Source organism: Lissotriton helveticus, chromosome 3_1 (assembly GCF_964261635.1).
Source record: "Lissotriton helveticus chromosome 3_1, aLisHel1.1, whole genome shotgun sequence".
Lineage (NCBI taxonomy): Eukaryota > Metazoa > Chordata > Amphibia > Caudata > Salamandridae > Lissotriton > Lissotriton helveticus.
In genome coordinates, this window is record NC_136061.1 from 632602797 (window position 1) to 632630263 (window position 27467).

The window sequence follows — 27467 nt, forward strand, 5'->3', positions numbered from 1 at the left end:
TCATCCATTCCACGACGTCTTTCATTCCTTCCTGGAGGCTGGCTCTGGCGGGGTCGTTGGTGAGGGAGAGGATCAGCTGGGTGTCGTCAGCGTAGGAGATGATGTTTAGGTTGTGTTGGCGTGCGATGGCTGCAAGGGGGCTCATGTACACGTTGAAGAGGGTGGGGCTGAGCGAGGAGCCTTGAGGAACGCCGCAGATGATCTTGGTGGCCGCGGAGCGGAAGGGAGGGAGGCGGACTCTCTGAGTTCTGTCGGAGAGGAAGGAGGTGATCCATTCCAGAGCTTTTCCTTGGATCCTGGGGTGGTGGAGGTGGGTTGTTAGGGTGCGGTGGCAGACTGTGTCGAATACAGCCGATAGGTCGAGGAGGATGAGTGCAGCAGTTTCCACTTTGTCGAGCAGGGACCTGATGTCGTCGGTGGCTGCGATGAGGGCGGTCTCGGTGCTGTGGTTAGCTCGGAAGCCGGACTGCAATGGGTCGAGGGAGTCGTTTGTCTCGAGGAAGGCGGTCAGCTGTTAGTTGACGGTCTTCTCGATGACTTTAGCGGGGAAAGGGAGGAGCGAGATGGGGCGGAAGTTCTTGAGGTCCGTGGGGTCCGTGGTGGGTTTCTTCAGGAGGGCGCTGATCTCTGCATGCTTCCAGCTCTCTGGGAAGGTGGCAGATGCGAAGGAGTTGTTAATGATGTTCTGGAGTTGGGGTGCGATGATGGAGTCGGCTTTGTTAAAGATGTGGTGTGGACAGGGGTCTGTTGGGGAGGCGGAGTGGATGGTGTTCATCACGTGGGTGGTGTCTTCAGTGCTGACGGGGGTCCAGGTGCAGAGAGGGATGGTGGGGGGCGTTGGTTCGGTGGTTGTGTGCGTGGTCTGGGCGCCGAAGCTGTTGTGTATGTCGGCGATCTTGTTGTCTAAGAACGAGGCAAGTGAATCGCAGAGGTCTTGCGAGGGCATGATGTCGTTGTTGCTGGCACTGGGGTTGGAGAGCTCTTTGACGATGCTGAAGAGTTCCTTGCTGTTGTGGGTGTTGTTATCCAGCCGTTCTCTGAATGCTGTCCTTTTGGTGGTGAGGATCAGCTGGTGGTGTTTGCGGATGGCGTTCTTGAGGGCTGTCATGTTTTCTGTTGACTCGTTGTGGCGCCAGACTTTCTCGAGGGTGCGGCAGGATTTCTTGGAGTTCTTGAGGTCGTTGGTGCACCACGAGGCTTTCTTGCTGTCGGGTCAGCTGGGAGGATTCTTCAGTGGTGCAAGGGCATCAGCACAGTTAGTGAGCCACTGTGTGAGGTTGCGGGCTGCTTCGTTGGGGTCCGTAGTGGTGGTGGGAGGGTTCTGGCTCAGCGAGGTGGTGAGCTGGTCGGTGGTGATCTTACTCCAGCATCTTCGGGGAGCCTGTTGTAGGTGGTGGTGGGTCGTGGTTTTTCTGAAGTTGAAGTGGACGCAGCTGTGATCTGTCCATTGTAGTTCGGTGGAGTGGCTGAAGGAGATGTGGTTGCTGGAGGAGAAGACTGGGTCAAGCGTGTGGCCGGTGTAGTGGGTGGGGGTGTTCACCAGTTGTTTGAGTCAGAGGTTGGCGAGGTTGTCCAGCAGGGTGGTGGTGTTGTTGTCATTGTTGTTTTGCAGGTGGAAGTTGAGGTCCCCTAGGAGAATGTAGTCTGAGGAGGTGAGGGCGAGCGGGCTGATGAAGTCTGCGATGGCTTCGCTGAATTGTGTTTGTGGTCCCGGGGGTCTGTAGATGAGGGTGCCTCTGAGGGTGGTCTTAGGGTCAGTGTGTATCTGGAAGTGAAGGTGCTCGGCGGCGGTGAGGGTGTCGTCGGAGTTGGTCGTGATGCAGATGGTGTTTCTGTGGACGATGGCGATGCCTCCTCTGGTTTGGTTGGCGCGGTCCCTCCGGGTGATCTTGTAGCCATCCAGGATGGCTATGGCGATGTCGGGGGCTGAGGAGGCGTACATCCAGGTTTCTGTGAGAAAGGCGACGTCCGGCACTGTTGTGTCAAGGAGGTTCCAGAGTTCGACGGCGTGCCTGTGGACGGAGCGGGTGTTGAGCAGGATGCACTTGAGGTGGTTGTTGCTGGTGCCTGGTCTGGCGGGGGCGGTGCAGGTCCGGAGGCAGGTGAATTTGCAGGCTTTGCAGGTGCGTTTCGGATTGGCTTGGTGGCAGGCGGGGGTCCGGCCAGTGTTGAGTGCGCGGAGGGTGGCGGCGTCGTAGCTCCGTCGGGTTGGGTGGCAATGTCGAGGGCCAGGGGTCCTAGCGCTGGGCGCGGTCCAGGCGTGGATGGGCGCAGACGGGCTTGCCTTAGGCGCGCCTAGCGGCGCGGCCGCTGCGCGGCCTCCACATGAGGGGGAGAGGGAGGGAGGAGCAGCTGGCAGGCGGGACGGCCAATGGGAAGCGAAAGGGTGGGGCCACGGGGGATGCGAGCGGTGGTAAAAGAGTGTCACAGAAGGCAAGAGGGGGTAGGGGGGGAGAGACGGGCACAGCGGCACGACTAAACAAAAGAAATAACAAGGGGCACAAGAGGAAACGAGGGGGAAGTCAAAAAACAGCCAAAAATAAACAGACAACAGGGAGCAGTGAAAACCGAGCAACAGACCAGTCTGCAAGGCAGCAGGCAACAGGAGCGGTAGCAGCGGTACACAGGGGGTCTGCGCGGTGGCAGAGGGAGCGACCTGCCTGGAGGATTCAGAGAAGAATGAGCCCATAGTGCAAATGTAACATGGATGACAGCAGATGAGATTGTATCCTGAAAATACCGGTGTTGTCTGCCCAGCTGTATACTGATCCGAATATATACGACAGCCATCTGGGAATAAATATTGCTGAATTTAGTAGTATCAATGCATGCACTTGAAGGGTCAATTTATGTTCATTGTAAAACCTAGTGGCTGTAGGTTGTGGGTTATCATCATGACACAATGGTACCAAAATGATGGATAGAGGGAATAGCACTAAGAGCATATGCATTGTGCAATTGTGATTGTAGCGCTGGATGCCTGTGAAGGAAGCAGAAAATTAAACTGGATTACCCTACACCCCAAATGGTCATCATTCCTCGCCTCTTTTACTTCTTTGGAAATGTCCAGCGGTATTGACTGGCAGGGTCTTGTGGGAAATAAATAGATTGCTGTTGGACCTGATATGAGGTGACCAAATGGTCAAGGTGGCACTGTGTACCTGCCAGTGATCAAAGGGGGAGGGGTGGCTGCCCCTGACTGTAAAACTTACTATCTGGCAGCGCAGTTGCAGTGGGTAGCCAGGTGGATGGGGAACTCACAAATGGCAGAGCTATTTTATATGGGACACCCTGAGAAACACTGGCATGTGAAGTAATAAACACTATAATCAAATCACAACAATTCTAGAAATTACTTGACATAGCCAAACACTGCTGGAAAAAATACTTATTTGAACTGAAACAGAAATAGCATACTCCCCTGAACATCCCTTGTGGATATACCTCAGGTTACGTAACATAGGGGTGACATTGGGCAGAGAGAGCTGGAACTGCACCAACATAAACACACATGGTGGCTTGTATGATAATGATAAATTACTAATGTATAACTAACTACAACAGAACACGCAAGCACTTGTAAGTCAATTTTTAACATCGGATGCATTAACCAGACAAATAAAATTCACCTATAAGAAGGGGAATGCAGAACCACCCACGCAGGGCACTTTGCAAAATATACTAATATATGGCAGAGCCAGGACAGCTGTTACATAATATCATTGCATTATACAACAATCAAAGATAGACATCCTTCCTCTAAGGGAACTGTAATAACATGACTGACAACAAAAGAATGGGCTATGATACTCTAATATCCATCAAATGTCTCGAGTAATGCATGATTCAAACTGATCCAATGTAAAATCCTTCGCATAGCATAACCAACACATCATAAATTGCACAGAAAATAAATGCTCTACTGGCTCCAACGAGTGTCCTGGATTCCATCAGCCCCGAGTAGATATTGCTTTCATGTTCAGGAGGCGCCCAGAACTTACTCTATACTGGGAGTCACTTCAGAACATGGTAGGCAAAGTGACTGGCACAACCTATTCTCCTTCAATAGAAGTGACAATATAGGTCTTATATAAAAGAGTGAAGGATTCGGAGTCAGAAAATATATGTGCAGGCTTAGCATGGCTCCTTGCTAAGAGACAGGTGGGTATGTCTTGGGAATCAACTCTTTCTCCATCAATGGACTGTCAAGGGACATGAAAACTGTTCAAATAGGCTGATGACGAGGGCTAGACCCTTTACACATTGCAACGATAAGCAAGGAGAGAGAGAATCGCTCAAAGTGGGAAGCAATGATTGTAACACATTGACCAACAAAGATTATAGACCCTTCTACGTCTCCATAATAGTACTTTGAGAAAGTGCCTCGAATTGAGAAGGCACATTGCATAGACCCTCAGTTTAGCACTTCCACAAGATTCTGCACAGGTTGGGGGGTACTATTCATTTATCTATTTTCTGACCATGACAGTGGACGAGCCTCACCTCCTCTAGCAACCATTGGGGCTCTAACTCAAGTCAGTCAAGCACAAAATTAATAAAATTGATTATAAAAACAGCTATTAGGCTTTAAGGGTGTTTTTGCACCGTGTTAAAGCGGTAGATCGGTATTGCGGTCAAGATTTCTTATAAATGACTATTTTAGGCACAGGATCTGAGGTTGGTTTCGTCTTTGCAAATCTCTGGTGGTTGAAGGTCTGTATTATGAGAATCCTTGTGAGGCTGTCTTCGTAGGGGTTGATATTGTTTTGGCAGCTTTAGTTGTATACATATTTCTGATTTTATGACTGTATACTTGATGGTTGACTTGTCGGAATGCTCCTGCACATTATCGTAGGGCAGAGTTGTTTGTGGAGAGCCCGTTGATCATGGCTGTAGGCCTAATTGGTTATGTCAGATGCTGTAGGCCTGATTTGTTTACTATGAAAAACAAGTCTGAATAATCTTTTATGAAAATCATATATTACCACCAACGGGCCTGTAAGAGCGGGATGATGTTACTCTGTGTTGGTGTTGGTAAACAGGCATTTAGTTACATGGAATCACACAGATTACTCTAGCAAGCAAGGGTTTTGATGTTGGTTACCTTCTTTGACAAACCCACTGAGAAGAAGATTTGCAATTTGATAATCCTTGCTAGACCTTCTTAGAAGGGCCTGGTCATTGTAGCTCTCTGCCAGGCGCTTTTAATAAAAACAAATTTAAAAACGTCTGCATTCATATAGATATATAAAGGGGCAGATGTATCAAGCATTTTCTTGTTCGCAAACGGGCAGATTCACAGAACGTTGCTGTTTGCAAACGCAAAAAATTGCTTTTCCGATGCCGCAAACCTTTGCTTTACTAACATCCCCAGCTGTTTACTTAACCAAATTTTCACTTGAGATGGGAACATGGTTACTCTGCACGTTCGATTATTACAAGATCAACAAATATGTCAAGCATCTAGCAAATTCCAACACATCTTGGAGCACAGTGCCGTCACTGGGCTCATTCTCGGCAGAAAGCACCGCACACACCAAGCACCAGCTAACCATGACTCTCTTCCACCTGTTTTAGGGAATCCTGGGTTCCGGCTTTGCCCTGAAGGTACAGGAACAGCACCGGCAGAAACACTTTGAGAAGAGGAGAACCCCGGCAGCGAACCTCATCCAGGTGAGTGGAGAGTGTAAGAAGGGCAAGGGGTGCCTTTTTCAGATGGCAGAAGGTGACAAGGTGCAAATATTTCTGTCTGCTTGGGATTCCTGGCTGGTTATCTTCTGCAGGATTGAAAACGTGTAAAAAAAAAGATCATAGAGTTATACTGTCACTACTCTGTCTTGCGAGTACATTTCCTCAATATGTTGAGTCTGGACACCCTAGTATTTCACCTCGTTTTAGATACCTTGAGAGAAAGTGCTTGTCACAGGTGCCCGGAATGCGGCTGGTAAGCCGAGTGCATGTGCAGAGGGGTATATGCATTGCGCATTATGGGGCAGATTTATGAAGGCCTTGCGCCGCCGGTGCGTCAATTTTTCCCATGTTAAAAATTACGCACCGGCCGCGCAAGGCCTTCATAAATCTGCCGCTATATGCGGACAGTGATGACCCGCTCGGCCACAGTGGCTCGACGGGTATTGTAGTTTGAGTTTCATCTAAATGTTCTACAAGGTAAGAAACGGGAGGTACCACCATAGGTGGGTTGCTCCATCCAAAGATAGATAACCAAGATGATCAGGGACGAATGAAACAACATGTCGTACACTAAGTAAATGTCACCTTAAAAATGTTTAGTAATACGCCAATAACATATTTCCTGGTAGCTATGGAGCAGAGCAGACAACTTAGAGGCAATGTGTAACTGTAGCAAAATAAATTGCAGCTTAGATTCAGGTTTTTGTGCTGCTAAATTTGCTAATCTATGTCACAATATCCTGGAGGTCTGTGTGTAGTTAACGGAGGGTTTGAATTTGTATATTTAAAGTTTCAATAGCTAGTTACAATGTTGCTGAGCGAATGTGATGAGAACGCTCGACTCTGTGGAATAGTACGGGGTCACTTATAAAATACCATATATCCTGTTGGTAGGAAAGGCCTCGTAATAAGTCAACTTTATGATATGGTGACGTCACCCTAGCAACACCTGTTCATCTTTGCTCTGTTATGTAGTGCATGGTGTAGTCCTTATTTCATGTCACATAACTCTATTTCGTAGCAGAGAAATCTAGTTTGTGTTTAAACATAAACTGAATTAGAGCAGGGTCTTAAGGGAAAGTTGTTCACCCACCACCACTTAGTGAAAGCGCTTTAGGGTTTTAAAAACGCAGCAGTAAGAAAGCACATTATGCACAATATTTTGTTATTGTTAGTGGCGCGTGCTCCCTCGCTGGCAGGTGGAGCAGTAGGCCTGGCGCGCGCGGTGAATGGGCACCGAAGATGCTCCCGCAGGTTGCCATGGGACAGTGTTTGTTTTCGTTCCCAAACAGCAGCGGTGGCCGCCGATTTATCACTCCAAGGCTCAACGTTAGGGCCTGCTTTATTGACGAGAAAGGGAGCTTTCCTGGATCTGATGGAGGGGTGTGTATCGAGGAGGCAGTCGGGTCTGCCTGGAAACACCTCCAGTCCCACCAACAGGAGGCCGTAATGGATGTTTCCGGAAGGAGGCACGTGGGTGTCGAGTCGCCGGCTTCTTCCAGGTGGGATGGGGCCAAATAAGGGCCCTTCTACTACTTGAAGGGAAGGAAGCTTTCTTCTTCTGTTAAGACGATTTGTCTGCATCTTTTCACAGAGAAACTGAGGTCGAATCGGACTTTAGGGGCCCGGAGCTCTGCAGCCCCAGCTCACAGAATCCTTTTCTCTATCAAGCTCTGTGCTCAGCTCAAAGTCGCCTGTGCATCTGTACCCAGTTATCAGCCCCCACCCTCACAGCCATCTCTCCTTTTACCCCCTCTGTAACAAGTTGACAGATACCTGCGGGACAGAGCCAGCCTGGCAACCAAAATCTACCCTTGGCAAAAGGTTTCAAATCAGCCCTCATCGGACTGTGCGAGGGGACTTAGCAAGTGAACCCATTACCCCTGTCCTATCTAGCGGGGTTGAGTATGTTCCCCGGAAGGACAGTTTTAGACACAAAATGGGCCTAAATTCTGTATATTACATCAGAATTCTTCCAATATATATGCGCTAAGCGCTGTCAAGTCAGGGCTGTGGCAGCCAATTCATCTGTAAAAGCAGCCCCTTAGCCAACTGGGTAAATGCCAGAATGCCCATTTGAACAATCGAGCCATGGATGGCTAACACATGGCCCCTTTGTACCCATCTCTCAGCCACTCTCAATGCTCTGCCCAGTTCTCAGTGACCTCCACATCTGCCCAGGTTTTATCCTTCCCTGCTCCCTGCCTTCAGCCACCCCACATTGGACCAGTGTTAACGCGGGATTACTGGTTACTAGTTACCTTACCAGATCCCAAACCAAGTCGACTGGATCGTTGGTACCTGTCATTGAGTAAAAGGTAATCTAACAATAGGTCAATCAATTAAGAACTTACACCACTCTAAATGACCACTGACCAGGATTAAGTTTCAAAGATTTAATATAAAGTCAAAGATAACTGAAGATACAAACTTCTCAAGATGAGGTTCAAAAGATAAACTGGTATCACTATGAACATAAATTCCTTGAACAATCTGAGTCTACAAAACAGAATAATGAGTACAAGCTCGAATATCATGAGCGTTGCCAAAATGGATACAAGTTGCAACCTCAAAGTCATTACAGAAAAGAAAATTAAGGTTAGTCTGTCCCTACACTATACTAAGTGACATCCCTACTTAACAAGATCTTTACCCCTCTAGGTGTCAGCCGTGGTGACTTCCTAAGAAGATCACGCACTTCTCTTTGTCTCTTCTCTGATAATGGGTCTCTCCTGATCAGTCTATCTGCCTACCCATCCGCTTCCTTAGGCTCCCAAAATCATCTGCTCTACTCTCCTCCCGGGTCGCTTTCCCTAATACCAAATCACATTTCCAATAGAAACGCCCCTTGGGACGCCCCTCACGTGGTACATCTTTGCGCGGTAAACTCCATGATGGTACTCTTCAAGACCCTCGTTATAGTTGACCTTGGTTCCCAGGCTTCTTCTCCAGTGCGCCGATACCCCCTGAAATTCCTGAAAACTCCTACAGGCCTGCGCCAAGCGCCACTGAACAAAGCCCCTTTCATTCTAGCTGATTAGGACCCTCGCACCTGCATACAGTCCGTCCTGCAGTGGGCCTCAAATTCCAGACTCCACCATATCTATAGGTCGTAAAGCACACGCGAAGCTCTGTAATGGACGCCTCTCGACTTCTCTTCTAACGAGCACATGGCACATCAAAGGAGATGACATTATCAGTTCAGGCCTACTTGATTTACATGAAGCGGGTCCCTGCACTCTAAAACATGAATAAAACTTGATTTAAACAGCATTCTTAACTAGCATACGTTTCTAAAACAACACATCTATAAAGCATATATTCCCGTACTAAGTTTTGATAATACAATTTTGGAAGATCCATGTTAACCCCATCTCACATTATTTTAGCAGCACGTTTAGATTTGCTGTGAATTGCCATGAGGCCTACACAATATACTGGTTTTCAGAGTTCCATTCAACTCTTACATGATTCCTTTAACATGAGAACGTGAGGTTTTCATATTCATTCCAACACTTCTACATTAATCTCACACAATTATGATTATTGTTACTCTACTTAAACATTCTATACATTTCACTACTGAATATAAGACACTCTGTGTATTTCACTTCTAGATATAAAACACTCGTGTGCAGCGCATGTTTAAACTAACTACGTGCTTGTAAATATGGTGCACTTATACATTTTTCAGACTTGTGCTCTCTCAATCCCCCCTTTGGTGACCTTCAGGGGTCATCACCATCAAGACACCATCACAAAATGTAGAACCCTTCAAAGTGAAGTCGTGGCAGTGCCACCTCTTTTCATTGTCTCTAATGCCTTTAGACTCCTATATTGGGTGTCCTGCATCGCTGTTAACTTTTCCTCCTGTTTCCTCATATTTCTCTGCAACCTATTTGCTCTATACCACTGATACAAACGCACCAATCCCCACAAAGTGATTACACAAATCACAATTATGATGATGGGTTTTAATATGTACCAAACGATACCCTTTCCTAAGTTGGCAAACCAACCTCCAACTTTACCCATTCCATGACCTACTTTTTCCCACACATTTATCTTTGTCAAATCCTCAATTTCGTAGTGTATGGCAGTGATGTTTCGTATATACTTCTCTAGAGGTTTTGAATTGTCTGGAATGTAAGTGCAGCACTCCTGGACCTTCAAAGCCTTACAGACTCCTCCCTCTTTAGCTAACAGAACATCTAAAGCAAGTCGGTTCTGAAGAACCATTGCCCTAATCGATTGCATCTCACCTTCCACCAGCATCAATGATCTAGCAGTACTGGCAGATAGCCTATCTACGACTGTAGCTAACCTCCTAATCTTAATGTCATTCAATATCACTCCTAGGATAGGGAATGCAGCACCGAATACATCTCCAATTACTTCTGCTGCACCCAGCCCTCTCTTCCCTCTAGTTGGTATTTCTTTCTTCGTCGTTTCTAAATTCTCAACATGATATATTTTAGGGAAGACAATAGCCAGATAGCATGATCCGTACCAATTATCTGGTAGCTTTACATAGGCATTTCTTCCACATACAAAATATACATTTGGAATTGCTTGCATCTCTTTCAGAAAATCCTTAGAGTAATACTCCAGTTGAAAGGCATGTTCACAATTGACTTGACCTACATACAGATTCTCATAATAGGAGTAACTCCTGTGAATGCACAGTTTCCCCCATTTCTCCTTGTCTAAAGCAATTGGACCAAAGCTACCCTTTCTCTGATGTATCCTTTCCTCTTTGGTCCAATCTGTTTCCCATTGTCCTGAGGCCTTTAGAATCTTCTGCCTCCTGTATCTAGTATCTACCTGCCCTATAAACCTTTTCTCAATTTCTGACACTTGACAAGTCAGATTGTTTCTTCGAGCATGTGAAGTATCTAACGTTTTCCATGGAATAAACCATTTGTGTAATCTGTCTTCGCTTTTGTAATAGTCCCACTTGTTCAAATGCTTGTAATTTGGGACCTCTGGCAATGTCGAGTCGAAATTCGAGAAATAATACTCGAACCCCTCTCGTCCATGGAATATGCTTAACAATAAACTACATGTAATTCCATACGTCAATGGAAGATGATGGTATCTGATACCCTCATCTACAGAAGCTGGTAACTGCATACAAACGTAGCAATTCTTCGCCTCCATGACATCAATGTACTCATAAAGCAATTTAGCATAAGCATTTGACCTGAAATTTCCCTGTGACTCATCTGTGTGTAACCTTTTTATTTCTGCATCTAACAACGCTTTGTCTTTATCATTGATGTTTCCCTTCTCATTAACAATAGTGGTTCTCGGTGTTGACACTCCCTTGACCTCCTTGACTGCAGTTGCATCTCTCTCGTGTCCCACTATGTATGAGACAGTAACCACTAAAATTATCAGGGAAATCACCACTCCCAACAATGTGCCAACTATACATTTTGCCCTGCGGTTCGGGTTGCCAGCCTCCATGTTCTCAAACAGTGTAGCTCTTGACGTTCTTCCAGCATTCGCTTCTTCTTCTCTCTGTACAAAGTCTTTCTTTTACATATTGTCCCTCTTTGGAACACTTGGAAGCCGACAATTTACTCCGCAAAACAGTTTAAAGTCCTGTAGAAAACAGACAACCCTAGCCCTTCTCCATCCGCTAAAAGGAAACCCCTACCAATTTTCTTCTTCCACTCGGCGCTAGGTTATCTTGCAGTAATTTTTCAAAGTCCTTTCAAAAAGTCTTTTTACAACAAAGTGTTAGTCCAAAACAATGAGCATTCCAAGAACCTCCACTACTCGCTCAAGCATTTCTAACCGAAGGAGAGTTCCCTCCAACACTGGATATCGTGAACAGCAAACTGGAAATTCAACTGTTTCTAAAATCAATTTTCTTATTCCGCTTAGGAGAGGAGGATAGACGATGTTGAGTGTCAGCAACCTTTCAGTCTCCGCCCCCGGTAGCAGGAACAGAATTTGTACAGTGATGATTGGGTCAGTTCTGATCAGGTTCACTTCCCTGACCCTCCCGGTTCTGTGCCCCACCGACATCTGCAACGAGGTAGGTCCAATCAGGGGTAGAGTATCTTCTACTAGGCACTCGCACCCTCCTTGATCTTCTAGGGCCCTCCTCGGTTCCCTCCTGAGTATCTTCTTCCTGATCCGAGTCTTCAGATATAGGAACAAGTGTTTCTTCCTGGGCCGACCTCAAACTTAGCCTCCTGTCTCTTCCCGGCCAAGTGGCAGCCTCACACCTTGTTCTCCTATATCTCGTCCTCACACTCGGTTCTTGATCACTCTGGTACTGATCTGTGTCTGTTTCGTATTCACTGCTGCTCTCTCCTTCAGTTGCGTCTTCAGTTTCACTGCCGTCCTGCCTTCGCTCTTCTTCTGAATCCGATGCGTTCCCAACTTCTTCCGACACCCCTTCAGCTGCTTCAATCCCGTCTTGCGCCTCTTCTTCCACTTCCGGGCTTTCTTCTGGGATAGGAGCTGTTTCTTCTAGAGGTGCTGGAACTCTTCGAGTATGGGATGCATGGATCCAATTTGGTAGCCCCCCGCACTTCACTGCGGTATTCGTGATCAGGATTACCTGAAAGGGCCCACGCCAGCGAACATCTAGGCAGTTCTTCCGGACGTGCTTTTTGACCAACACCCAGTCCCCTGGGTTCAGGTCATGACACAGGTTCCTCGATGCTGGAACTTCAGCCGCATGCACCTGAAGGGACACAGAATGGATGGCGTCAGACAATCCTTTACAATAATCCAAGATCAGATCATCTGTAATATTCAATAGGGCAGCAGTTGGAACTGTGGGAAGTCTCATGGCCCTCCCCATCAGAATCTCGTGTGGAGAGAGACCTGTCCTCCTGTCAGGGGTGCTGCGCATGCTCATGAGCACTAAAGGAAGAGCATCTGGCCAACTCAAAGATGTGGATGCCACTACTTTAGCCAATCTATTCTTCAAAGTGCCGTTCACTTGTTCCACAATTCCTGAAGCTTCTGGTCGATAACTACAATGCAGCTTTTGATCGATATTCAGTGTGGAGCACAACATCTTCACTATTTCGCTGTTAAAATGTTTTCCTCTGTCCGATTCCAGAGAGGCAGGCACCCCGAAGCGCGGTATCAACTCCCTGAGCAACAATTTTGCCACTGTGAGTGTATCGCACCTACGTGTAGGGTACGCTTCAACCCATCTGGAAAATACGCATACAATCACCAACACATACCGAAGGCGATTAACTCTTGGCATTTTGATGAAATCTAGTTGCATCCTATTGAAAGGCCCCCCCGACCTCCCAGTGTGACTCAGTGTGACTGGTGTTCGTTTGCCTACGTTCAGTTGTTGGCAGGTAACACATCGCTTACATACTGATTCTGCTGCTATTCTAAATTTAGGGCAATACCAAGTTTGCCTAAACACTCTCATCATAGCATCCCTTCCTAGATGTACTGGACCATGTATTTCTCTCGCCATGGGATTAGCTAATTCTTCAGGTAACACAGCCCTCCCATCTGCTGAAACCCAAAAATCCATTTCGCTTCGCACGCAACCTGCTATTTCCCATGCCTTTTTCTCTGTTTCAGGTGCGTTCTCCTGCATCATTCTTAAATCCTCCCAAGTGTCTACAGTTTCTAACATCATGCTTAATTCTGTCTTTTCTTCAGCACCATCTATTTCCACTTTTGAAAACGAATAATCTTGTTCCGCACAATAACGTGCGACTTCATCAGCGTATCTGTTGCCTTGTGACACAAAATCTGTATTCTTAGTATGAGCTACACACTTTACTATTGCGATGTCAACTGGACCTTGTAATGCTTCTAACAACAATCTCACAAATTCTCCGTTTCGAATGGGCGAACCAGAGGAGGTCATGTAACCCCTCTGAGACCACAACTGCCCGAAATCGTGAACCACACCGAAACCATATTGGCTGTCAGTGTATATGGTGACTCTCTTTCCGTTTCCTGCTATGCAGGCACGAGTTAGGGCAATGATTTCTGCTACCTGTGCGGAATGTACTCCTTCCAAGCAAGCGGCTTCCACAACTCCAGTAATGGTACAAACAGCATAAGCTGCTCTCAACCGACCAGTATCGTCTCTTAAACATGAGCCATCAACAAAATAAATTTCATCGGGGTCAGACAACGGCTCATCCACAATATCTGGTCTGGGTTTCGTGCATAGTTCAGTCACATCAAGGCAATCGTGGTCTTCACATCCTTCGCCTTCTATTACAGTAGGTAATGGCATTAAAGTAGCAGGATTCAAGACAGAGCATCTCCTAAGTGTCACGTTCTCCGCGGCAAGAATAACTTGCTCGTAGCGCGTGAGCCTACTATTAGTCAGATGCTGCGTCTTCGTCCTGGTCATTAGCAATTCAACTGAATGTGGTACATACACCACCACTGGATGTCCCATCACAATACTCTCGCTCCTTTCAATGCTGACACCCGTTGCAGCAACGGATTTGAGACATCCGGGCAACGCTGCGGCTACTGGATCTAATGTAGCCGAAAAATATGCAACTGGTCTACGGGCATTTCCGTGGGTTTGTGCCAAGACTGACAAAGCACATCCCTCTCTCTCACAGCAATAGAGTGAAAATGATTTCTCGTAATCGGGCATTCCCAGAGCCGGAGCACGACATAAATCGTCCCTCAGCTGCAAGAACGCCACCAAGCATTCTTCGTCCCATGGTACCGGATCACTCACCTCCTTGTGCGTCAGTTTCTGTAAGGGCTTTGCTTTCAGTGAAAAGTTAACTATCCACTGTCGGCAGTAACCCACCATTCCTAGGAACATTCTAACTTCCCTCTGTGTTGTAGGCGCATTCATCTTCATTATCGCCTCAATCCTCTCTGGGGACACCTTACGTTTCCCTTTTTCTAACCGGTGCCCTAAATACTGTACTTCTGTCAGACAATACTGCAACTTGCTCGGAGATACCTTATGTCCATTTTCGGCTAAATGGTTCAGTAAGGCAATTGAGTCTATTTTACAGGCTTCCTCTGTCTCTGACGCAACAAGTAGGTCATCTATGTACTGTACCAGAACTGAGTTCTGCGGCAGTACTAGATTTTCGAGATTCTTCTTCAACAACTGGTTGAAGATGGATGGACTGTCTGTGAATCCTTGTGGGATTCGACACCATGTTAAAACGCGATCTTCCATTTTAAAAGCAAAAAGATACCTGCTCTCTTCATCCAATGGGATTGAAAAGAAGGCCTGGCAAAGATCTATCACTGTGAACCATTCTGCTTGACATGGTATTTGAAACAGTATCACTGAAGGATTCGGTACCACGGGACAACATGAAACGACTATGTTGTTAATTTTTCGTAAATCCTGCACTATCCTGAATTTCCCGCTAGGTTTCTGCAAACCCATAATCGGGGAGTTACAAGGACTGCCCACGATTTCTTTCAGTATTCCCTGTTGTATCATTGACTCGATCACAGGTTTTATCCCCGCAATCGTTTCCTGGGACAATTTGTATTGAGGCGTTCTTGGAAACTCGGCATTTGGTTTTACCAGTATTTTTACCGGTTCTACCCCTTTAATCAATCCTATTTCTTCTCCTGTGAAATCCCATACCTCTGACGCCACTGCATCTCGTAAGTCTTGGGGAAGATCTTCTACTGTCAGAGTAGGATATAGTTCTACACAGGATTTTGAATTGGCCACCTTAAAGGTAGCATCATCGTCAGTAGTCTGTACCTCCACTCCTTGCGGGGTGCAGTATATGGTGCAGTTCAATTTGCACAACAAATCCCTTCCTAACAGACATACCGGACTCGAGTCACAAACCACAAACTGATGCTTGTTCATGTGGTTTCCTATTTTCACAGACACTGGTTCTGTCAAGGGACTAGTCAGCCTTTTGTTCGCGACTCCTACCACCTGAATTGTTTCCCCTGACATCGGCAAGTCTGGAACCACCGCCGATCTCAGTGTCGATCGGGTAGCCCCAGTATCCACCAAGAACGTAGTGGGACACCCTGCCACCTCTGCCTCAACAAATGGCCCTCTCTGATCCACCTCTAGGACTGCCCCGAGGGTACACACGTTGTCCTGTCAATGGATCAATGTAATAACACTTTTCTTCCTCGATGAATAGAGGCATTTGTTTAAAGACCTTTCCCCCTGTCGCTACCTTCGGTGGCTGTGGGAACTGGGCCCGTGGAGCCGAAGTCCCCCCTTTGGCCACCTTGCTGCCTGGAACTGTCACCTTTGGAGTTGGGACTTCTTGAACCTGCTCTTCTACTTCTAGCTCTCCATTTTCAGGGTTAAAGGGACACTCGCGTCGCCAATGCCCCACCTGGTGACACTGATGGCACTTTGTCGTTTTCTTTAAAGTGGCAAAGTCTATCCTAGGTCTCTGCCCTTCTTCATTATCTCTGTTCTGACCGTTTGGTTTTCGTCCCATCCCCTGCTTCTGCTGGCCCCCCTTCCCAGCAGACTGCATTTGCACCACCATTAATTTCTCCTTTAAATTCTTAGCTTTAGAATCTATTTCGTCGCTACAGTATCTCGCATAACGTAGAATCTCATCTAGTGGTTTGTTCTGCCAACAGATTAAATGTTGCTGTATCATCAAACAAATATCAGGTCTCAACCCCAAGACAAACTTTGACACAAACTGCCCTATATCTTTGGGATCCATTACATCTAGTCCACTGTATTGCTTGAATGTTTTCAATAATCTTTTCATAAAACTCGTGAACTGTCTCCTTGGGTTCCTGCCTCGTTCGGTCTATTTTCACCCAATCTATATCCTGCGGTGGTACCTTATCTTTTAACCAAGCTATTACCCTTTCATACTTTCGCATGACAATCTCGGACGGTCCATTAGTCCGAGCATCCCTCACTGGTTCAGTATTTGGCCATTCAACACTAGTCTTGCACGGGGTCCACAAATCAGATGGGACCACGATGTCAAACAACGTGTTCAAATCAATCCACAATACTTTCGAGATCTTGACAAACCTTTCTACCTGCTTATACCACTCAACTGGATTGTCCCTTAACTTCGGAAATGAGTTGGTAAATGCAGCTAAGTCTCCTCTACTCCAGGGCACATGTACATAATTTCCGTTTGATATTTCTCGCAAAGGGAATGCCTCCATATGCATTACCCTTCCCTCGGGGGTCATCACATTTGCACTTCGTCTAACTGTGCCCTTTTTCGACCACCTTTCTTCCCATTTGTCCAATTCCCTCCACACTCTTATCCCTGATACCAGCTCTCTTATGTGTGTTTTTAGTCCAGTAGTTCTCTTCTCATCTAGATCTTGGTCTGCGTACTGTAATCTGTGGTTACTCTGCAATGCCCTTGTCCTAGACAAATCCACGGCATATCTATCTGCCAAATCAGTCAGTTTCTCATGAAACGCTCTAGCTTTCCTAGTAATATCCTTTGCCATGAACAATAACTCATCCTGTTCATACAATTCTATCCTTTCCAAAGGCAATGTTCCATCTATTATCTCATCAACATCTGATTTTAAACTAGTAATATCGAGCCTCTTTGCCTTAATTTCAGCTTTCAAGACACTCAATTTAGCTCCTCCATCCGCATCTCTCCCATCCCAGCTCCGAGATCTACGTTTAGGTATAGGTGAGTTATAGGGAGTCCTCCCCTGTTCCCATCTCTCTAGGTCCCATGCCTTTCCATCTTCTCGAGGTGGGTGGTGAAACACTCCTTCATGCCTCATAGCCCCTCTCTCCCCATCCTGGCTAGTTTCACGGGATGCAGGGTAAGATATTCCATTACTCCCTCTTTCTTCACTACTTCCCTGTGATTCCTGATTATTCGAGGCGTGGCGGGACCTATCACTGTTCTCCTTTCTCCAATGTTGAACGTCTTCTCCGAGTACATGATGAAGGCACCTAAACCTATTCTGAAAAGCTCGTACCATCTCATCTCCCCCTTTCTCCCAGAGACGGGACATCTCCTCACACTCTACACTCCTACTATTTTGCTCCTGCTGTTCTCTCTCATCCGTAGGACGTGTAACTCCTCTGTTCTCCTGACTTTGGCCTTCCCGCCCCTGACTGCTTTCGCTGGCCCCACAATGAGATACAGTCCCGTTACCTCTGCTTTCCCATTCTGGTTCTGTTCTTGACCTATTACTCGGGGTTACTGCGGACCCATCCCATTCCCTCAAATCAGCTCTTAATTCTGTATAGGACTTTGGCCGCGGTCCCCTTAGGTCCATCGGTCCTCTCTGACCTCCCTGTCCCGTGTTGGGACCTACAGATGTATCTAATGGGGTGTTCCACGTTACCGAACCTGGCAATTGCTTCCATGCATTTGTCACGTTATTCCTCCTTTCCATCTCAATCCTTTCTCTATCCAACTGCCTCTGTTCTTCCTCTCTATCTCTCTCTGGGTTATAGATTGATACTATAGGTCCTATGGTAACAGGCACTTGAAGAGCATCTGGCAATCCAAAGGACTCAACCCTTTCGGTGGCTGGCGTTTTCTGCACCACAAACCTTCCCACTACACTCTGTACTGTGCTGGGTTGAGGTGTCTCCCCACCTTTGGTAGGTGTCCATTCCGATATAGGGAGTGGTGTATACCCCTCAATGGCATTCCCATCTTCCCTTGCGAGCCCCCTATCTTCTATCACCCCCACTCTCGGAGGTGGTCTATCCATTAACAATCTGTTTATCAGATTGTCCTCCGACTCGCTTTCCTCGTCTTCTTCCATGAGGTTTCCTCCTCCTCCTGCCACCTCCCTCATCGGATACATTTTTTCCACCTCAATAACCTGTACCCTCCACCGCTTTGCTTCCTCATCCCATTTAGAATCTCGCACTGCTCTTACCGATCGCGTCAGTCTTTGTTGACGCCTGTTCAAATTTCTGTCGTGTGCAGCCCTAATCCATGCATTAAGGGCCTCAAACTGTGTTGGTCTGGGCGAGGGTTTCAATGAGGACATGGTTGCTTTTAGCCGATGTAACACCTCTAACTTAAACGTCCCGTACCTCGGGAACTGCATTTCCTCATTCCCTTCCGTAAGCTTATTCCAAGCCCCAATCCATAATATCGTATGCAGCCCAACATTCGTTGCCATATAATGAGCTGGTGTACCCTCCGGCGGAGCCTCTTCCCCATAATAATGTTCACTTCGTTTTCGTTTAAAAATCCCTTTCAAACACTTAAAACACTTCATGATTTCGCTCTTTCTCCGCGTTCGTTTACTTCCTGATGATATTCCACCAATCTCAGCCCCGTTCTCACTAACTGGCCTATCCGTACGTGACTTTCCTCCGGCGTCACTCTAGCCGCCCAACCAGAGCGCGGCTCTAGCTAACGTCACACCAACCGCTCAATCACAGCGCGGCTCTAGCCGACGTCACCCGTCCCCCTTCGCAGCAGTTCCCCTCCTTTCTCAGCTCGTCTCTTCGGTCATGCACGCGTCCCATTCATACTCTGAAAAATGATTACTTCCGTCCAAGCGATCACCTTTCTTGACTGTACGCCCACAGTCTTTCTGTAGTTGTCACCTTAACTTGGCGAAATGTCTTTCCGTTTACTTCCAGACAATCGCCTTCTCCGATAGGTTACTCACACGCAGTAACTTTCGACCAGCGTCCGTTACTCATACACTCACTCTTACACTCCCCCTATCTTGGATCCACGGCGGTCAATGGTACCTCGTGACCTCCGTACTATGGTCGACAACTACCCTGGATGTTCGATACACCCAAAACCACTTAAGCTCTGGCCTGAACTTAAGATTTGCCCAGTTCACCCGTTTACCAGGTGACCAGCTTACCAGGTTGCGCGCGCTCACAACCTTCTCTCATTCACACTACAGGCATTCAACTCCGCAAGACATTACAATACAAATACAACATAAAACACCGCAATCTGTTCACGCATGACCCTTTTTATACTCACTCTCCTCCGATACTGCTGCTTTTCTCGCACCGTCTGCACCTTTCGGCACACGATTCTTCCGCTGCTCGTCTCTCGACGTCTAGGGGCCTTGGGGTAAACTAACCTCTCTAGATTACCTTCCTCAAGAAGATAACCATCCTCACTCTGCTACCAACTGCTAACGCGGGATTTCTGGTTACTAGTTACCTTACCAGATCCCAAACCAAGTCGACTGAATCGTTGGTACCTGTCATTGAGTAAAAGGTAATCTAACAATAAGTCAATCAATTTAAGAACTTACACCACTCTAAATGATCACTGACCAAATTTAAGTTTCAAAGATTTAATATAAAGTCAAAGATAACTGAAGATACCAATTTATCTTCTGACCCTCATTTTGAGAAGTTTGTATCTTCAGTTATCTTTGACTTTATAATAAATCTTTGAAACTTAAATGTGGTCAGTGATCATTTAGAGTGGTGTAAGTTCTTAAATTGATTGACTTATTGTTAGATTACCTTTTACTCAATGACAGGTACCAACGATTCAGTCGACTTGGTTTGGGATCTGGTAAGGTAACTAGTAACCAGAAATCCCGCGTTAGCACCAGCTCACAGCCCCCTCCCTATCAAGCTCTGTGCCCAGCTTCCAGACCACACTTCACCTTCCCACCTCTGTACTGCAGTTCTCTCACGTCTACTTCTGCCCTCCTCTTTACTCAGTCCCTAGCGAGGCACACTAGTACTATGCAGCAAAAGAGGGACAATTAATGAGGTGAAAATGCAGCGATGCAGCACAAATCGGCAGACTCTTTGGCACTATTATTTAGTTATATTTTCTCATTTTAACCCCACATTGATTCTGTTCTGGCCAACATTTTACTTAATTAGGACCCTTTTATGAACTCAAGACAATATGCAACTGAAACGTGACGAGTTAATAACTGCAATGGGTCTGCTACTGCAGTGGGTGGCACTTTCTTTGAGTAACTTTTGATCCAATTGATATGGACGCCAATGCTTTTCTTGCAGTCTGCAAATTGTGCAAATTATGAAGCAGATGTTGGATAATGTAGTGAGTGCAGTAAATCTCAAGTTATGTGGAAAATGCCACAGACATAAAATTTCAGAATTCACGTGGTCCTGCACATAGTTCAATTTCCCTCTCCTAGGAAGGTGCAGCCGCGGCCCGTTGAGGTGGTTGCGGTGGGGCAGAGAGGCGGGGTTGGGGAGGGGCAGGGTGGGGGTGCTAAAAACCGGCATATGGATATTTGGAGGTAAGTAAACAATTTAATTAATAAAACGAATTTTGTAGCGTGCCCTGCATCGCAAAATGCGATGCAGCGCGCGCTACGAAATTCGTTTTATTAATTAAATTGTTTACTTACCTCTAAATATCCATATGCTGGTTTTTAGCACACCCCGCCTCTCTGCCCCACCGCAACTCTCTCCACGGGCCGCGGGTGGGAAGGTGTGCTTTCTGCCCTGACATGACCACTGTCCCAGGGAAGTGATTAGCATGGGCATTCAGTGTCTCGTCAGTTTTGTGTTGGGAGGAAGCATCCTCTCCTATATTTAAGAGTTTGCTGTAGGGATGCCTGCCTTTGCTGGCAGACCTGCTAAGTGATGTCTCCCCTGCCAGATAAGTCTTTGGCTGTCGGCCATTCTGATAGGCAGGAAGAGAACTGTTGAGGCAGCGCTGGCCCCTGACCTGACAGATTCGAGTTGCCACTGATTTAGCAGGGGCCTTTTCCTTCTGTTATAATCCACATAGGGGCCTATATCTTCTGCTTCACTTTTTTTGATACGCTCCTACAGAGCAGTATGTTTTTTTTTCTCGTGGTTGATGAATATTAATAATAACTGATTATCTATATGACTTTTGCTACCACATTTGACATTTTGAGGCACTGTAAGTAACCGCTGTTTTGCCTGGTCTAATTGTTTCTAGTAGCCAGAATTTAGTTTGTGCTAGTAGCGGGGTGATTTTATTACGCGAGGCAGAGGACCATAATGTCGCCTGCTTTTGCTCATTCAGGGTGGTGTTGCCTTGTTTTATCCAGTAGTTAGTTGTCCTGTCATTAATTTTGGAGGTATTTGGGCGTAGTAGTTTGTAGAGGTGTGATACCTGATGACCTAGTTTGAAAAAATAAAAAAACTACTGGAGGTGTGGTCCCCGAAATTCATAACTTGGTGGGGCAGAATCGAAACAATCAAATTGATGATCATCCCAATGATCAACTACCTGATCAGCATGCTCCCACTCCTGCTCACGGATAACTTCCACCGTAAAGTAGACAACATGATTACTTAATTCCTATGACGGGGAAGAAGGCACGGATAAGCATAAAAAAACTAAGACTGGGGAAGAAACTGGGAGGAGTAAACCTAGCAGACTTTAGAACCTTCCAAACTGCATTTTTGGCAAAATAAGGGGCTTACTGGATAGCACCTCCTCAAGGATACACACCGGTATGGCTGCAAGTCGAGAGAGCCATACTGAACACAAAAATTGCCCTTCTAAAAATAGACAAGAAAATGAAGCACAGCATAAAGGACTCGAAGTTGGTGTCACTCTGGGCCAATAGTAAGATCAGATACGAGGGGAAATCCCTCGACTCATGGATAGCGAGAGGCATCTCCCACCCAGACCAGCTAGAGGAAGGGGGGTACCCCATCACATTTGCAGTACTGAAATCTAAACATAACCTATCAGACATCGAGTACTGCCAACTTCCTGAAAATCAAAACAGCCCTATCCAAAGCCAAACTATCACAAACCCAACCGTCAATCTCACAATATTTAGCAAAGATCAACAAACTAGGTCATCAGGGTTATTGGGTCTTTGAAGACTATACAGATTAGGCATCATATACAAACATATTCGAGATGTGTGTGGCCTCAGTGAATTGGGAAAACACATGCCTTGCGTGGCTAAGGGTATTTCGAGTAACCAATAGTGAGGAATGGGTGTGAGGGAGAAAATGTCCTCAAATAGCACAAAATAGTTAAGGCTGAAATAAGGGCTATAAAGTGGAATGTTGTAGATAATTTTGGAAGGGAACATGGTGCACAAGATGAGGGCTGGGGTATAGGAAGAAGGGACTTGAGTTGTTATTTATTTATTGTGAGTTTGAGTCTTGTTATTGCTGGCTCGGGACATTCACCTCAAGCAAAATGATGTTAGGGTTGGAGTCTCTCTTCCTGGATGCATGCGTAGCACCTCTAGTTTCGAAACTAATTTAGAGTTTTAATCTAAAAAATAATTTAGAAATGTGTTTGATATCTGCCCTCTTTAACCCTCCCCTCTTCTTCTGTTTTTGGCAGGCTGCCTGGCGTTTGTATTCAACAGATGTTAGCCGAGCCTATCTGACCGCTACATGGTACTACTATGACAGCATCCTACCATCCTTCAGGTATGTGTCGTGGCAAGCCACGAGCTTGCGGGAACAGTGTGAGGAGGGCACATGTACCGTTTACTAAAGATATTGGGCAGGGACCTAATATGGCCTTCTCCATGCTGCCCTCTCTTGATGGATACATCTTCCATCATACCTACAACAGCTTGCTGTCTCAGACTTGCAGTTCTGCTGCTGGGGCAGAATGAAAAATATTTACCAAAATGGAATCTCATTGGTACCCTCTATCCCCCTGTGCTGCTCACTCCCTGAGATCCATGCCATTGCAAATCATTCCTCATTGATGATTTTGCCTTGGAAACAACATGGACTTGGGGATGGATTCAACACTGGTGGACCACAGTGCGATTGAAGTCACCGATTGCTAAGACACAACCCCAATCCAAAAGCTCATTCAGTGATCTTATTCCTGGGCTTTGAATTTGAATTTGAGGGTCTTTTAGCCAAACCAATTATAGAGCATAAAATTATATCGATTTTACAGCTACCTCCCTGGGTTGACAAACATTGAAAACCAATCTGGACTTTCATTGTTTGAGTTGTGTTTAGTGCCATCATTGCGGTTCTGTTTAGATTCAGTGATATTTTCCCATTACCATGTTATTTTGCATTTTCTTATACAGCTCATGATTTTATATGAAATATATAATGGAATTAGAGCTATTGTTGCTGCATATTACACGTATACATTTGTAAACAGTTATATTGCTCTACATACCGCTTTACATTTTTCTCTATATTACACATTCTCCTACATATTTCACATACAAAACAATTAAATGTATATCCTATGTGCCAATTTTCCAAATACGACACTATGATGACACTTCCCTATACATTGTTTCATTTGAGATATATATCTATATATATCCCATGTAATGTGTGACATTACACCGTGCGATATTTTGGAAGGCATTGTTATTTTTTTAAAAATCATTTTCATTATGTGAAATTTCCCCATACAGCCTCGCCTACCACTTTTTTATGCAGTACTTTTCATATGGATCATATTTTCTCATTCTGTAAACCATATTTTCTCATACATTTTGTGACATTTTCAACAAAATGTGATGCTTTTCTACAATTTATTTCACAATTTTTCCAGAGAAGTAAGTTAGATAATTTTTTCGATGCATATCCATAACACAAACAACCATTACAGAGATAAACCTTCTCATACATAAAACATTTCCATTAACAGGGTCATAGGTTCGACGTCCCATGATCTTGACATGTGCCTAGGACCCTGTTAGAACTGGGATTTCTGGTTGGCTAAGGCTTGCGCCACAGCCAGGCAGAAACCACCACTCTAGTCAGGGCAAGGGAGTTACACGCCAAAGATAACCCCTGCTCACCCCCTTGGTAGCTTGGCACGAGCAGACAGGCTTATCCCGGAGGCAATGTGTAAAGCATTTGCGCATGCACACAGCAACAACATCCCAGGCACACTACAAAAGGAACTCCACACAAGGTTATGTAAAAATAACTTTTGTATTCTTAAAACACATCAGATAGTAATCACACAATATACATTGTGCCAACTGGCATGGGCCATATTCCTAAGGGATTATTTACACAGGACAGGGCCACGTGGGCCACTGAAAGATCAGCACTTAGTAGAAATAGCACTTAGAGTAACTGTAACACCAAATAACAATTATAGACCACAACCAGTAACCACTGGTAAAAGGTAGGTACACACTACGCATTACTAATCATCATAGGCATGGATCACGCAGGGACACATAAACTCACTAGTATAAACTATACTAGGCAAAACAACCTCCTAAGCATGAAAACACAGTTAGAGGTATCACAGGCATAACGGCATTGCACATTACGCATAAATCACATTAGACCTAACCAGTATAAATACAGTAGGCAATCTCCTCTCTAGTCTAAACACATTGGACCCTACCTCCTAAGTATAACTCACATTTAGGGGCGTAAATCACAGTGAAGTAAAATCTCACTAACACCAACCTCCATAGGTAAAACCATCTCTACAGGTATCAACACAGGGTGCGTAAAACATACTAGATGCATTACATTTCCTAGCACCACATTTAAAGCACATATCACATTTAGCACATAAATCACATTAGGGCCTTGCGCCCTATACATCTCCCAGCCCCCTGGCCATCTCAAGAAGGGGCTCAAATGCCCTGTGTCCAGAATGTCAGGGCGCAGTGCCAATGCAGCGCCAGCAGGGGTGCGCCACCAGCGCAAACCTAAACGTTGCATCTGCCCACTACTTGCTGGGCAGCTGAGGACAAGCACAGGGCCTAAACGCTGCAGCTGGCACTAAGTGCTGCGCAGCTGTAGAAGAACAAGGTAGGGGCGAAGGAGTGCGACTCACTCCTGAGTCCAAAGACATGTCCCTAGAAAGAAAGACCTAAACGGTGCAGCTGCCCACTACTTGTTGGGCAGCTGTGAATCAGAAAAACTGCGACAGGGGGCTCTCACTAGCCCTCCAGAACATTGCACAAAAATGTTGGAATCCTCTAGGCTCTAGAAATACATATTGCGCACAGGGGAGCCCTCTAGACTCTCAAACAACTGTGCCCCCAAAAGGTTGGAGCCCTCTAAGCTCTAGAAATAACTGGGGCCCTCAGGGGCAAGAACACAGGTCCCTCTCTGGCCCTCGGGTCCCCCCCTGGGGCCTTTTAGAGAATTAGACCCATCGTTGGAGTCACACATGGGCTCGGTAAAAACATTGGGGCGACCCACTACCATCCGGGGCCGCCCTAAATGCATCACCGTCACTGTGCCTTACTCCGGCACCAACACACAAGCCCCACTCACCAGTCTGTTGTGTGGGCGGGGACTCCTCCGGTCTCCTCCTCGCTGGGAGACCGGCAGGACTTCTTTTGCGGCGCGGGGCTTCCCTTCCACTCATGGGAACCCCGCGCTGCCATTGGCGGCCTCTGCCGCCGTCCTGCTTCACCCGGGCCCCTTCCTGGGGGGGCCGGGACTTTGTAACGGGACTCGAGGAGGCGGGGTCGGCTCCCGACCTCCTCGCTTGAGGACTTCTCCTGCTGCCGGGCATGCACGGGACTTCCTCTCTGCAACAGGAAGTCCCGCCCGCCGCCAGGCAAATGGCTGCCTGACTTCCTGTTTGTCGGCCCGGCCACGGCGGTGACTTTTTGAGGGCAGAAACGAGGGGTAGGCTCCCTCGGTATTAAAAATAAATATAGCACATGGGGTGGGCACCCGCTAGGACTCCCATAAGCAGGGTGGGCACTCGCATTAATTTAAAAATGAGAACAAAGACGCAGGGTGGGCACCTGTGCAATGTAAGTAAGCATGGGCCTAACGCCGGGTAGGCACCGGCTATAAAATACCAAAATAAGCAGGGTGGGCACCCGTGCTGCCAATAATAAAGGCAGCCATGAGGGGTTGGCTCCCTCAGTCACAGGGAAAATTAGGATAAAACGCTTTACAGGTGCTAGGAGGGCACAGAGACCACCAGGCCCCCAAGAAATGACCCCTAGAACAAAAAGGGTCCCCAGAAAAAGTCCATCAGGCATCCAGGGGCTGGGCAGGGCCCAGGGAGGCAAGCCTTCCCATGGGCCCCAGCAGCAGCACACCCCTGGTAGATTCAAGTTGGAGAACAAGAACATTTTTCATGGGGTCACAGCCCCTTTTTATACACAAAATCCCTTTGTTAACAAGGTGCAGGAAATGATAGAACCAGCTACAGCTGGTTCAGGGGAACTCCTGAGCACTTTTTGTTGCTCAGCCCCTCTCTCTCTTTCCCTGGCCAGGCTAGAGACATCAGATGCATCACAGGGGGTGGAGCCAGCATTGTGGAGGGAAGACCCAGCCCTATTCAGGTCCCAGGTGCACTCCTCCCTCCAATCAACATGCAGTTCTCTTCCTTCACCACTGGGGCAGACCCATCCTGACTCCTGGAGCCAGGAACACCAGCCAGCTCCAGCCAATCACAAGCCAGACAGCCAATTCACATATACTGCACAGACATGCCAACTTCTAAAAGTGGCACTTCCACAGTAGACACAATAAATCTGCATACATCAACGCGCAGCATTTAATCTCACAAGTTTGCACATACCAAACTCGCCCCTGCACTCCCCGCACATCAGGAACTACCATGGACACACATATTCCCCATGCATTCCTATGAGAGGGCAGGCCAGTCTCACCACACATACACAGAGAGCTCACGCACTTTACATTGGACCACAGTGAAAAAGTGCGCAGAGGCCTAAAATCACCAACACCAGGTTACAGAAACAGGCTAGGCATATGCAAAAAGTTTCGGGGTGAACCTGCCAAAAGGGCCAAGTCCAACAGACCCATATTGGTAGGGCATAATATAGATTAATAAATCTCCTATATTGACATTGTGGCAGGCTGTGATAATTGCCAAGCCGAAGTAAAGCTTTTGTCACCGTGAAGGTCACGTCCATGTTCATAAATTGCAGGTCCAGTTCCATTACACTTAAAT

The 27467-nt window shown here is 46.5% G+C and overlaps 1 protein-coding gene across 2 annotated transcripts in view; it reads left to right on the forward strand.

Annotated features, from left to right (window-relative positions):
- KCNQ4 (potassium voltage-gated channel subfamily Q member 4) overlaps positions 1-27467 on the forward strand; it is a 1096614-nt gene that overhangs the window by 883868 nt on the left and 185279 nt on the right. For both annotated transcript variants that reach the window (XM_078680638.1, XM_078680639.1), the window contains exons 7-8: positions 5578-5673; positions 22905-22993. In XM_078680638.1, the coding sequence (XP_078536764.1) occupies positions 5578-5673; positions 22905-22993 (185 nt within the window). The remainder of the gene's footprint in view (positions 1-5577; positions 5674-22904; positions 22994-27467) is intronic.